Source organism: Panthera tigris, chromosome A1 (assembly GCF_018350195.1).
Source record: "Panthera tigris isolate Pti1 chromosome A1, P.tigris_Pti1_mat1.1, whole genome shotgun sequence".
Lineage (NCBI taxonomy): Eukaryota > Metazoa > Chordata > Mammalia > Carnivora > Felidae > Panthera > Panthera tigris.
Window position 1 is genome coordinate 121,068,111 of NC_056660.1, and position 14,250 is coordinate 121,082,360.

General features: G+C 35.9%; 1 protein-coding gene across 4 annotated transcripts in view; it reads left to right on the plus strand.

Annotated features, from left to right (window-relative positions):
• RBM27 (RNA binding motif protein 27) overlaps positions 1-14,250 on the plus strand; it is a 72,269-nt gene that overhangs the window by 17,792 nt on the left and 40,227 nt on the right. For 2 of the 4 annotated variants that reach the window (XM_007079961.3, XM_015536593.2), the window contains exons 3-8: positions 1,045-1,169; positions 6,078-6,169; positions 6,837-7,030; positions 7,766-8,029; positions 10,191-10,478; positions 13,065-13,199. In XM_007079961.3, coding sequence (XP_007080023.1) covers positions 1,045-1,169; positions 6,078-6,169; positions 6,837-7,030; positions 7,766-8,029; positions 10,191-10,478; positions 13,065-13,199 — 1,098 coding nt within the window. The remainder of the gene's footprint in view (positions 1-1,044; positions 1,170-6,077; positions 6,170-6,836; positions 7,031-7,765; positions 8,030-10,190; positions 10,479-13,064; positions 13,200-14,250) is intronic. The other 2 variants (XM_007079962.3, XM_007079963.3) reach the window with 1 other exon arrangement.

The window sequence follows — 14,250 nt, forward strand, 5'->3', positions numbered from 1 at the left end:
TTAACTGACTGAGCCACCTATGCACCTTGTATTATAGGTCTTTTAAATTACAAAAGTGATACATGTTTTAAAAAATGTTTTAGAAGTACAGAAGCATATGAAGAGAGTCTTGATCATAAAGGGTTTTGGAGGGTCTGATCAATTTATTGTTTTAAAGTTAGGTGTAACAGTTAACAAGGCCTAACAGTTCTATAATCACAGAAAATGCTTACTACACAAATTAATACCATAAAGTTTTTTGAAAACATACTTTTCTGAAGAAAAACTCATTTTACATTTTAGAAATAGCTATTTATATAAAATGTATAATTACAGTGTAAGTAGATTCTGTGCTATATTTTTAATACACCCTGTAGTTTTTAATACATTCATGTTTCCCCCATTCAGTTAATCTGAAAAAGTTACAAAATACAGTAGCTTTTAAGTAAAACACAAAAAGATATTTTTATATCATTCTCGTACCAAACTTTATTTTTCCAAGTGATTTTAAAATGTTTATAATGAAATTTTTGAATAGACAGTACATTTAATCCAACAATTAAAGGTACGTATCTTGAAAAATATCATGAAAAGTCTGTCTCACTTGTTTTTTGTTTGTTCCCTTCCCACTTCCAGTTGACAACCTTGTCATTTTTTGTCTGTGTCCTTTCAGAGTTTTTTTATGCACATATAAACAGATACAAATATTTAGTTTGTGTCTTTGAGATGTGATGTTATCCATATTCATTCTCTTTAGAGCTCTGTGTATTCTGTTGTATGGTTGTGACATACTTTAGTCTCTTATTCATGAAAATTGTTCTTTTTCCAGCATTTTACTATTTTGTACTCAGTGTTGCATATACATCATTTTGTGCATAAGCAAGAATGTACAAAGGATTTAAAAACCCAGACATGGGAATCTCCCTCATAAAGTATAGACAGACTTAGTTTTGATTCCACTGCCAGTGTGGAAGGTGTTCTGTTTTCCTCAGCTTTGCCGAGGAGCGTGTTGTCAGTCTTCAATTATTGTTTGTGCAATATTTAAATACTGTTTCTTCTCCTTAGAAACTTCAGGTTTTGTGGATAAACTGTTTGAAAGTCTCTATACCAAGAACTACCTTCCACCTTTGGAACCAGTTAAGCCTGAGCCAAAACCACCAGTCCAAGAAAAAGAAGAAATTAAAGAAGAGGTAATGTAAAGTTTTCTTTTGCTTTTGGGGGCTTTTTAGATCTTATTCCTAGTATCATTCTTAGTTGGAAGTTGACCTCTTTAAAAATAATTATCTCTTGATTGACTTTTCTGTGTTTGGCATGTTACAGATTCTTTATCAGGGCTTCTTAGTTAACTTCTTAGTTTTTTGCACTGGAAATGTTATTTAGTGTTCCAAGAAATATTTTAGGAATATTGAGAAATTCAGAGAAATCTTAGTGATTTTAGAAAGACAAAACTTGGTTACATATAGAGGTTTGACTAAAAGTGAGATGAAAGCTCAAGAAAAATGATTAAGTGACACATTTTCATATTATAGACCAACCATTTTCTCTTTTTTAACCACAGAATATTTTTTATGGTTAAGGTAGTTACAAATAAATAGTTATAATGTTAATATATGAAAGAAAAAAACGTTTTTACAACGGTTGGAGTTTAAAAGCATGATTATATAAGGTAATGTTCTTGTTTGAACTAAGGGGAAACTTTTTACAGAGTTGATTTGTAATTCCTCCTTTCTTTTCCATTTTCTTCCTTCCTTCCTTCCTTCCTTCCTTCCTTCCTTCCTTCCTTCCTTCCTCTCTTTTTCTTTTCTCTTTTCTTTTCTTTTCTTTTCTTTTCTTTTCTTTTCTTTTCTTTTCTTTTCTTTTCTTTTCTTTTCTTTTCTTTCAAAAACCCAGTGTGGGGCTTGAACTCACAACCCTGAGATTAAGAGTCATGTCTTCTATCGAATGAACCTGTCAGGGGCCCCCATTTGTGATTCTTTTTATGTACAGATAACACAGTATTATAAGATTATGGATTCTAGAATCAGGCTGCATGAGTTAAAATGATAGCTCTAAAATAAATTACTTGCTTCATTTTCACATCAGGAGAATGATCATAGTAATACTTATCTCATTGAGGATTAAATGAGATTTTTATATATACACACATCTTAGCTACCTGGCACATGAACGTTGGTTATGATCCAGAAATATTTATCAACTTTTGTTTTTATTATAATTGTTTAATAAACTTTTTATTTGGGAATAATTTTAAGTTTACATAAAAATTATAAGAATAGTACCTAAAACATCTGTATACCATCTATCTTTATTCACCTATTGAAGATTTGTCCCATATGCTCTCTTTATATATCCACACCCAGAACTATCATGCTCTGAATCTAGGAGTAAGTTAGATACCTCATGATCTCATGGCAGTCTGTGTACTTCATAAGAATAACGATGTTCGTTATTCTCATTTTCAGTAAATTTAATTTTGACAAAATACTTTAATCCTGTTTGTATTTCAATTTTATGCATTGTCCCAACACTGTACCACCACCCCTCTTTTTTTTCAATGTCCTCCCCTGCCTTTTTTTAACAGTTTTTTTCTCTTTCAGTACATGATTCAATCTAAGAAGCAAGTATTGCATTTAGTTGTCCTCTCCGCTCCATTTTTAAATGCTAGGCTGATTGAATCAATCCATCATTAAAAGAAAACAAGGGGCTCCTGGGTGGCTTAGTTGGTTGAACGTCCATCCAGCTCTTGACTGGCTCAGGTCATGATCTCACAGTTTGTGGGTTTGAGCCCCTCATCAGGCTCTGTGCTGACAGTGCGGAGCCTGGTTGGATTCTCTCTCTCTCCCCTTGTCTCTCCCCCTCCCCTGCTCGTGTGCACGTGCGCTCTCTCTCTCTCTCTCTCTCTCTTTCAAAATAAATAAATAAACAAACTTAAAAAACAACAACAACAACAAAACGTGGCTATACTTACAATCAGTTGAAACCACTGTCCCATTTTCGTTTTTGGCTCATGCACTATAATTGTTTCATAAAATCTTTTTAAAATAGGAGACACTCTCAGTATGTTACTTCAAGTAATGGAAATAGGAAGAAACTTTTCTGCTGTACTTGATTGTGTATAAATTTTGGTCTATGTGTACAGGTTAAATCTTTTAAAATAAGTTACAATTTTTGCACCATTTGTCCTTTTCTACAGTCTTTGAAGTTCAGTGGACTAGAAGTATCTGTTTGAAAGATAGCAGGTTTGAACATAAGTGAAAAATTGCATTATTTTGAGTTATTAAAGAACAGTTTAAAAAAAAACAAATTGTTGCACGGTTTCATTTTGTATCATACTAAGTTCTAATTTCGAAAATTGTGAAAAATGGGTATCAGCTTCTGCATGTAACAACTTACCAGTTGTTATACAACAGATAACTGTTGTATCTGTTATACAACAGATAACAGTTAACAACAGATAACTGTTAACCTCACAGATAACATCATGTGGTATTTCTCTTGTATTCTAAGATTTTATACACAACTTAATTGTCATCACTGACATAAATAACAGCTTATTGAGCTAGTGTATAAGTAAAGTAGTTTATCCTAACTCTTCTACACGATGTGGAAAGGAAGGGGTTTGAGATAGCACATACTTCTGGTCTGTGCTAGGTTGATGCACTTTCTCTGAGCAGTGTAGAGAGTTGCAAATCCATCTAAGGACTGGCCATTTTAACTTTTTTCTTTAAAGGAAAAGGGCATTGTGTATGCCCTCTGACTTATTTATTTATTTATTAAAAAAATTTTTTTTAATGTTTTATTTATTTTTGAGACAGAGACAGAGCATGAGCAGGGGAGGGGCAGAGAGAGAGGGATACACAGAATCTGAAGCAGGCTCCAGGCTCTGAACTGTCAGCACAGAGCCTGATGCGGGGGTCGAACTCACGGACCGTGAGATCATGACCTGAGCCGAAGTTGGACGCTTAACCGACTGAGCCACCTAGGCACCCCACCCTCTGACTTTTTTAAAATAGCTTTATTGAAATACAACTCCCCTACCATACAATTCCCCTACTCACAGTGTACAAATGTGATGGTTTTTATCGTATTCAGAATTGTGCAGCCATCACTAGTATGCTCCATTTTAAATCATTTTCATTATCCAAAAATGAAACCCTGTACTCATTAATCTATCACCCGCCGGCCCTTCTTTCCCAATCCCCACCCCTCTTTTAGGCAGCCACTAATCTACTTATTTCTCTATGGATTTGGCTGTTCTGAATATTTCATATAAATAGAATTATGTAATTTGTAGTCTTCTGTGACTAACATTCATTTAGCATGATGCTTTCAGGGTTCATGTAGGTTTTATCATGTATTCATTTTTTATGGCTGAATAATATTCCATTTTTGGAATGTACCACATTTTCTTTATCCACTTACGAGTTGATGGATATTTGGGTTGATAGACAAGTTGTTAATGCTTTTTTGTTGTTCTGAATAATGTTGTGCTGAACATTCATGTCCCAAGTTTTTGGGTGGCCTTATGTTTTTATTTCTCTTGGATCTTTCAACTCTTTAATAATAGTTTTTTCCATTAGGAATTAATACATGTTCATCAAGAAAATTATTGCAAAATACAGAAAAGGAAAAAGATCTTCCAAGTTGATGTCTTTTAAGTTTATTTTAATCTTTAAATCCCCCCTTTATACCTACCTGTATGTCTCTCTCATTCTTCTTTTCCTCCCCACTTTTTTCTCCCTAAATTTTATTTTGTTGAAGGAACTCAGTCTTTTGCTCTGTAGAGTTTTTGCCATCTGGATTTGCTGATTGCATCCCAGGGGAGTAATATATATAGTCTGTATTTCCTGTAAATAGGTAAAGAGAATGATTTTTAAATATAGTCTTAACAAATGTGTGGTATTTTAGCCAGTGCCATATGGTTGCCATATTGTGGCTACCATTTTATGTTGCCTGAGTTTTACTAAATTGTTCTCATCTGTTCCATTCACTGACCTCCTATTTGTTAAGTGAGCTTCTCTATTAGATGGACCTTTGTTTTAGCTCTAAGGCAAATGACTTTATTTCACCTTTCTCTAGTAAAGGCTATATATTTGTTTTGAGATTAATCTTAAAAAATAAAATAAAATCACAAGTTACTTCTGGTCAGTCTTAACTGTTAGGCTTTAAAAAGAAGACAGTATTTCTTGGGGCCCCTGGTGGCTCAGTCATTTAAATGCCTGACATTGGCTCAGGTCATGATCTCACAGCTCATGGGTTTGAGCCCCACACTGGACTCTGTGCTGACAGCTCACATCCTAGACCCTCCTTCACATTCTTTGTCTCCCTCTCTCTCTGCCCCTCCCCTGCTCACTCACTCTCTCTCTCTCTGTCTCTGTCTCTGTCTCAAAAATAAACATTAAAAAATAAAAGAAGACCATATTTCCATTAATTCCAATATCATTTTCCTGTAAATCTCGTGAAATGTGTCGTTTATGGCACTTATTTACTTTACCATTTTTTCTTGAAACATTTTCTATGAAATCTACAGCCCTCAAATTATGAGTATATTTTATAATTAGGAAAACAGGAACCATTTTGCATATGATACTTAGAAATGCAGAATTGCTGTTTCTGCGGTTTAATTGTGAGGGACTAATTGCTGTTTTCCTCCTGCACTTCCATTCTCTACCTTAAACTAACATTTAAAAATTAGTGTATTACTGTTAAAATAATTTCAGCATCTTTTTTACTCCCCCCGTTGCCTAACTTTTTTAGATGTGATTTGCCTCCAATATTTCTTTCTTTCATCTTTTTTTAAAAAGTTTATTTATTTTGAGAGAGAGCTTGAGACAGCGAGCAGGGGAGGGGAAGAGGGAGAGAGGGAGAGAATCCCAACAAGTCTCCACGCTGATGCATGGCTTGAACCCACAAACCTTGAGACCATGACCTGAGCTGAAATCAAGAGTTGGACACTCAACTGACTGAGCCGCCCAGGAGCCTCTTGACTTCAGTATTTCAGTGTATTTGTGCCCTCTCTTTCGTTAGAAAGATTATCAGGTGGATGTATTTCGTAATTAGTAGAAGGACTGATCTTTCTAATGAATGCTTTCATGTAGGTATTTCAGGAGCCGGCAGAGGAAGAACGAGATGGCAGAAAAAAGAAGTATCCTAGTCCCCAGAAGACTCGTTCAGAATCTAGTGAACGAAGGTTTGTGTTTGTATTTAATTAGGAAGACACTCATAATTCACTTTTCAGTTACCTTGTAGGGGCATTAACGGGATTTTTAACATATGTACTGATCCCTCTCTCTCTAAGCTGATTAAAGAAAGTGAATGTTCCCTTCCTTCCATTCTGTTTTTTGTCTTTGTCATACTTTCTCTTCCTTTTATAAACAGTCATCATTATGTGCTTTCCCCAAGAGCACAAGGGTGGGAGTAGTCTCCTTAGAGGATATTAATGAAATGTTCCATTTGGTTAGGGGTGCTCACTATTAAAATCATCCATAGTATTTTATATTACAAATAGTTCAGTTTATATGTTGAATCATCAGCCTGCCATCCAGAAATTAGTCTTTTGTTTAGGAAAACTTTATTTCAGCCTTTTTTTCTTTCCTACTTGTAAATTTCTTTTTTTCCCCTCCCCCTCCCCATACTTTGGATTCACCTCTTTCGTTTCTCCCCACCCAGTATACTTGAGGGAATGTTTTTTCTTTTTATATAATGGATCAGAGGAGTTGTGCTGTGGCTTTATGGCTTTCTAAAAAAGCAAGACGTTACGAGTTTTGATGAATCAGGGAGGGTATTTCATACTCCTGATTCGTTTGCTTACTTGGTTTCTCTAGTGTATATATGGCTTTTATATCTGTGCATTATAGGACACGTGAGAAAAAAAGGGAAGATGGCAAGTGGAGAGACTATGACCGGTACTACGAGCGGAATGAATTGTACCGTGAGAAATATGACTGGAGAAGAGGCAGGAGTAAGAGCCGGAGTAAGAGCCGAGGCCTGAGTCGAAGCCGAAGCCGAAGTAGAGGGCGCAGCAAAGACCGGGATCCAAGTAGGAATGTTGGTGAGTAGATGAGGCTTCCCCCTAAAAACTCTATATTGCTTATTTTCCTTTATCATAACTGTATCAGAACTTCCCTTCAAGGCACATTACCTTTAACGTGTCTGAGCGATATAAAATCTAGAAATGTCTCAAAAAATCTAATACTGATTTTGTTACAGAGACAGGGCTGAGTTTGACTAAAAAGAAGCTGTTGATAAGTATATCATGGTACATGTCTAAGCTTAAAGTCATTTTGTATAATTGAAACTAATGTCATTTCATCAACAAGGCTATCATTGGAGGAAGAGGATTACCTGCTCCTTCCCCCACCCTCTGACTAAAAATAATTGATTTGCTTTAAGATTGCCTAGAGTTTCTAAAATTAAAAATAAAAAATGTAGGTAGATAACTAACTGGGATCCCAACCACTCATTACCAGGATGAAGTCAGTTCTTGGAAGTCACTTCTTAGGTAGCTTTCTTATTAACTCTCAGTGGTGAAGCTGGTCTTTCTTCATTATGTACTGATGTTGATGTTATAAAAGATGATTTTACATAAGCTCTTGTTAAGATACATCACGTTGTTGATGCTCCTGCTTTTAGGATACATTAATAATGAGAACACTTTGAAATACGGATAGCTCAGTAAGTTTACTGCAATGTTCTCTTTTTCCCTGTTCTGTGAAAAAAGGAATCGTAGGTTGAGAACATAAATGTCTAATCTCGGTTGTTTCTTGTTTTTACTTTGTCTCTAAAGCAGAGCACAGGGAAAGATCAAAGTTCAAGAGTGAAAGGAACGACTTGGAGAGTTCCTATGTGCCTGTGTCTGCACCACCTCCGAGCTCTTCTGAGCAGTACTCCTCTGGGGCACAGTCTATTCCCAGCACTGTTACTGTGATTGCACCTGCGCACCACTCTGAAAACACAACGGAGAGTTGGTCTAATTACTATAACAATCATAGCTCTTCCAATTCTTTTGGTCGAAACCCACCACCAAAGAGGCGATGCAGAGATTATGATGGTAAAAATTGTCCTTTCGATTGTACCCCAAAGTGCTAGTAAAGCAAATGTGAATATTGCAGACCTTTTCATTTTAATCCAGATTTTTGTTAAAAGGGATGGATGAGGAGGAAAATCTCTTTTGGTATATGCTTATTTGCTTTTTTGATTTAATAGTTTGGTTCTGGTTAAGAGGGTGTTCACATGTCATCCATTCATTTGTCTGTTGTTGTTACTTCAGACAGTATACCACAAAATTTGGTAGGCACTAGGAATTGTAATTTATTTGTGTAGTGTTTGGTGGTGGGAATTTGTTAAGCATTATAACTTAGTTAAAATTTTAATATGCTGACTTTCCATTTGAATGTATGTATTTAGGTGTGTATGTATTTTAATTTTTTATTATGGAAATATTTAAATATTAATGTTGACAGAACAATGTAATTAACCCTAGTGTATCCGTGATCTCACATCAGCAGTTAGTAGCTCCTGGGCAATTTTGTTTTCATCTGTGCTTTTCTACTGCTTCTTCTGGACCTGTATTATTTGAAGCAAATCACAGGCATTATTAACATGTTTCCTTTAAATATAGAATATATATTTTTACATTTTGTTTTTTTTATTATTGTTTTTAATGTTTATTTGTTTTTGAGACAGAGACAGAGCACAAACGGGGGAGGGTCAGAGAGAGAGCGAGATACAGAATCCGAAGCAGGCTCCAGTCTCTGAGCTGTCAGCACAGAGCCCAGCACAGGGCTCGAACTCACGAACTATGAGATCATGACCTGAGCCAAAGTCGGAGGCTCAACCAACTGAGCCACCCAGGCGCCCCAACATTTTATTTATTTTTAAGTGGGAAATAGAATCAAATAATAATTCAGGCATTATCTCATTCTCACCCTGGTCTCCCAGCCACAGAGTTCTCTTAAGGCCAATTTAATGTTATTTATTTATTTATTTATTTACTTATATATTTATTTTTCAAGTTTGTTTATTTTGAGAGAGAGAGAGAGAGAGTAGGCAGGGGAGGACAGAGATAGAAGAAGAGAGAGAATCCCAAGCCGTTGGTGCAGAGCCCGATGAAGGGCTTGAATTCATGAACTGTGAGATCATGATCTGAGCCGAAATCCAGAGTCAGGTGTTTAACTGACCAAGCCACCCAGGCATCCCAGTGCTATTAATTTCTTATATATCTTTCCAAACATAGTCTGAATATGTGTACATAAATATGTACGTTCTCCCATTTTCTATTTTACATAAATGCTAGTATACTATTCACACTCTTCTGCATGTATTTTTTTGCACAGAGTAGTATTTGCTGGCAGTTGTCCTATATTAGAGCTTCCTTAATGCTTTTTTGAGGTGTTTTAGTATTCTATAAGTAGAAAAACATGTTTAACTTAATTTGATGTTAATGTGCTTTTGGGGTGTTTCTTAACGTTTTGTTATTATGAACAATGCTGCAGTGAATAACCTAGTAAATTGAATGTTTTTTTTCTTCCTTTTTTTTTTTTTCTTTTTACATTTATTTTAAAGTAATTTCTTCACCCAACATGGGGATTGTACTTACAACCCTGAGATCAAGAGTCACATGCTCCACCAACTGAGTCAGCCAGGCACCCCTTCCACTTTAATATTTTAAGCTAAAGTTTCAAACTGTACATATAGCAAGAATGTAGAATTTAGAATAATACCATGAAAATAGATAGTTGAAATTAGATTGTCTAGTTAGGTCCTTTACCTGCTGTACCCTGCCTTTGCTATTTTGAATCTGAATTTTTTTTTATTTCCTTAAAGTAATCTCTACAACCAGTGTGAGACTCAAACTCATGACCCCAAGATCAAGAGTAGCATGCTCTATGGACTGAGCCAGCCAGGCACCCCGAGTCTGAATTTTTATTACAAAAACTTAATGGCGAATAGGTTAATCTGATAGTGGCTAGTAGCCTGTTTTGGACCCTGTTACTTGCTATCTCAACAAAGTGTAGTCTCAGAAAGTAGAGAGTACATCTGGCCCTACCTCAGTGATATGGGATGATTAACAGAGTAACACTAAGAAGGCTTTAAATTCCTTGGAGAAAAAATACTTTGTAAATCAGATAGGTAGGCTTTTCAGGGTCTTGTTTTATTTGTTTTCTGAACTCTAAATAGATTGTAATAAGATTGTTCTTCTGTTCTTACAGAAAGAGGATTTTGTGTACTTGGTGACCTTTGTCAGTTTGATCATGGAAACGATCCCCTGGTTGTTGATGAAGTCGCTCTGCCAAGCATGATTCCTTTCCCTCCACCTCCCCCTGGGCTTCCTCCTCCACCACCTCCTGGAATGTTAATGCCTCCGATGCCAGGACCAGGCCCAGGACCAGGCCCCGGCCCCGGCCCGGGTCCAGGTCCAGGTCCTGGACATAGCATGAGACTTCCTGTTCCCCAGGGACATGGCCAGCCTCCACCATCTGTTGTGCTTCCCATACCAAGTAAGTATATGTTCGTTGAATATTTCTTTCTTTAGCAAAGAATTGTATTTAGAAGAACCCATCTCTTAGCTAACTTGACACTAGATTTAAAGTTTTTGAAAGATAGATTAAGAATAGATACCTTCAAAAAATCTTAGGAGTCAAAATCTTGCTTAGTTGACAACATCTTGAGAAATTCCAGTGTTTTGAAGATGTCAGAAAAAAGAACATGCCACTTGGTTAATGAAATTTCCTAGTCTTAAAATCTGTTCTAGAATATTAAAATAATTTTTAAAGTCTTTTATGGAAATTTTCAAATATGGTAGAATAATAATATGTGTACCACATGCACGATCATCCAACTTCAGTGATTATCAGTATTCACCTGTTTTTGTCTTATTTCCTCCACCTTGCTCCCACTCCCCCGCCGCTGCCCCACCCTAAGTGTGTGCGCTTTTTGGCTCATTTTTGCTGGAGTAAAATTCCAAAAGTCTTATCATTTCACTAGCATGTACTTTAGTATGAGTCTCTTTACTGATAAGGATTGTTTATTGTTTATTTTACTTTATTTTTTAGTGAACTGTATGCTCTTATCACATCCACCAAAATGGAGTACGAAATGTTTTTATTTATGTTAACGTTTATTTGAGAAAGAGCAGGCACAAGCGGGGAGGGGTAGAGAGAGGGAGACACAGAATACGAAGCAGGCTCTGGGCTCTGAGCTGTCAGCGCAGAGGCCAATGTGGGGCTCGAACCTGAGAACTGTGAGATCATGAAATGAGCTGAAGTGGGATACTTAACTGACTGAGCCACCCAGGCACCCCACGTACAAAATTTTTTTAAATGATCATTTAAAAATTCGTAACAGTTGATAGTTTAGCAAAAAGAGAAGCAAGACTAAAGTCCCTTTTTTTTTTTTTTTTTGTAATTAGAAAAAACTGGTGAATAGTTTACATGTGTGCAAAGATAGAACAAAATATCTATGTGGAGACATTAACAATTGTTAAGAGATGGCAAATTGTTATTTAAAAAATTTTTTTTTAATGTTTATTCATTTTGAGAGACAGAGAGTGAGTGGGGGAGGGGCAGAGAGAGAGGGAGACACAATCCAAAGCAAGCTCCAGGCTCTGAACTGACAGCACAGAGCCCAGTGCGGGGCTTGAACCCACAAACCGCGAGATCATGACCTGAACCGAAGTCAGACGCCCGACTGAGCCACCCAGGCGCCCCGCAAATTGTTATTTTAAAAAATGATTGCCATTCAATTTATTAAGCAGTACTTTTTCAGCTTTCTTTTTTTAAACTCTTTATTTTTGAAAATATTGTAGACTCACAAGGAAGTGACAAAAATAGTTTAGCATGAACCCATGTACCAATCACCTAGCTTTCCTGCAGTAGTATTCTTTATAGAACACATTTCATGGGGCACCTGGGTGGCTCCGTAAGTTGAGTGTCCAACTTCAACTCAGGTCACAATCTCACAGTTTATGAGTTTGACCTGACATTGGGCTCACTGCTGTCAATGCAGAGCCTGCTTTGGATCCTTTGTCTCCCTCTCTCTCTGCCTCTCACCCACTTGCACTCTCTCTTTCAAAAATAAACATTAAAAAAAAAAAATTAAAAAAGAACACATTTCATTAATGTTGATAAAGATTTGGAGACATTTAATACACAGATTTAGTATTGTCAATTATATGGCATAATTGTGAAGCTCAAGTTGAGATTTTATTCCCCAGATATAAAGACATCTTCATACATAGAAATTCTCACAATAAAAGATGTGATATGTGGGAACATTTCTGTTTAATAGTGAAATCCAAGAATGTCATTTTTTCCATGTTGCTATGAAAAATTTCAAGCAAACTGAAAAGTTGAAAGAAGTATACACTGAATACCTATATACTCACCATCTAGGTTCCTGATGAATATTTTACTATATTTCTCTTGTCATGTATCTTTCTATCTTTTCCATTATTTTTATATGTTCCTTAGAGCATGCATGTGCACACTTGGGGAAGGGGCAGAAAGAAAAGGAGAGAGAATCCCAAGCATGGCTTGATCTCACAAACCATGGGATCATTACCTGAGCTGAAATCAAGAGTCGGGACGCCTGAGTGAGCCACCCAGGCGCCCCAGCCCATTATTATTTTTGATGCATTTCCTGTTGTGTTGCAGACAATCAGTATATTTAAACATGTTCATGATGTTGTGGAACTTGAGTTCTGTAGAACTTTATCATCATCCCCGAAACTTTGTTCAAGTTACTTCTCAGCCATTTTTCACTCCCATTCTCCAGAGCTAACTATTCTGTTTTTTTTGTACCCTGGAGTTGTTTTGTCTGTTTTAGAACTGAAATGTCATCTTAATTAATACTGCAACTCAGTGTGTTGAAGCATGTGTTTATCGAATTCCTTTATTCTGTTCTAAGCTAAAGTAGGTAGTTTAATAATGACTACCCAAATTAGTACTAGCATAGTATTTTTATTAGTTAGGAAACATTAGTGTTCTAACTTTTTCTTTCCTTTTCTTTCCCTTTTCTCTTCTCTTCTCTTCTCTTCTCTTCTCTTCTCTTCTCTTCTCTTCTCTTTTCTTTTCTTTAATTCTTAGGACCACCCATAACACAGTCAAGCTTGATAAACAACCGTGACCAGCCTGGGACAAGTGCAGTGCCCAATCTTGCGCCAGTGGGAGCAAGACTACCTCCTCCTTTACCCCAGAACCTCCTTTATACAGTATCAGAACGTAAGTAAATACTGCTTGACTTAAAACTGCTAGGGTCTAGAAAAGCTTAAGTTTCAGTGTTATCCTTTTAAAAAATACAATTTGTTTCTCTTCTTATGGACTGTGCCATATAAAAATTATATTTGTATTCACAAGGAAGTTTACTATGTGGTTATGCTCTTTAGTTGTGTATTAACTTGCGTGTTCATGGAGGAGAAGGGCAAGGCCTTCTGTACTGGAGAAGTTTCCTGTAGAGGAGGTAGCAACATTTATATCTCTTAAAGGACATTTCTTTTGAAGCTTTATTCTCGTCTAAAGGAAATTTATTTGAAGCTTCTGTTAAAAAATTGTACCTCTGATTGAATTTCCAAAGCACAAGGCTTATCTTCTAAGAATATACAAAAGGTCAGATAAAATATGCCTGTTAATTATTTAACTTGTATGCTGGAGTGAAGATAGTGAACATCATTTAAACTGTAATATTTAATGGCTAGGATATTTATAACATTTATGTTTATAATATGTTGTTCTTCAGTCCTAATTCTTTCTTTTTTCTTAGGTGGCTTTGTTGTTTATAGTTGATTTAAAGTTTTTTAAAAAATTTCCCTAATAGCATAAAAGTGACGTAATTAGTTGTTAAAAATGTCAGGTTGTGAGTTTTTAATTTTTACAGAGCTATGTCACTTTATCGATAAATTCATCTTTTATGCAGTTCTGTTTGTCAGGCATTTTTTTGTCTTTATCATACCATGGTGAGACAATTTAAAGTAATTAATAAACCCAGGTTTAAATCCTGGTTCCATTACTTTCTGTCATTGTGACCTTGGACAAGTTACTTCTTTGTATCTTAATTTTCTCTTCTGTAAAATGGGAATAATAACATTACTCACCTCATTAAGAGTGTTTGAGGAATAAAGGAATATATGTATGTAAAGTATCTAAAATAGTACCTGGCATCTAGTAAGCTAGATGTAGTGGTTAGTTTTTATACTGTAGTTATTATTGTCTGCTTAAATTTTAACTTTTCTGAAATCAAACATAATTATCTTCTCTTTAAGTCTCTACCTCCACT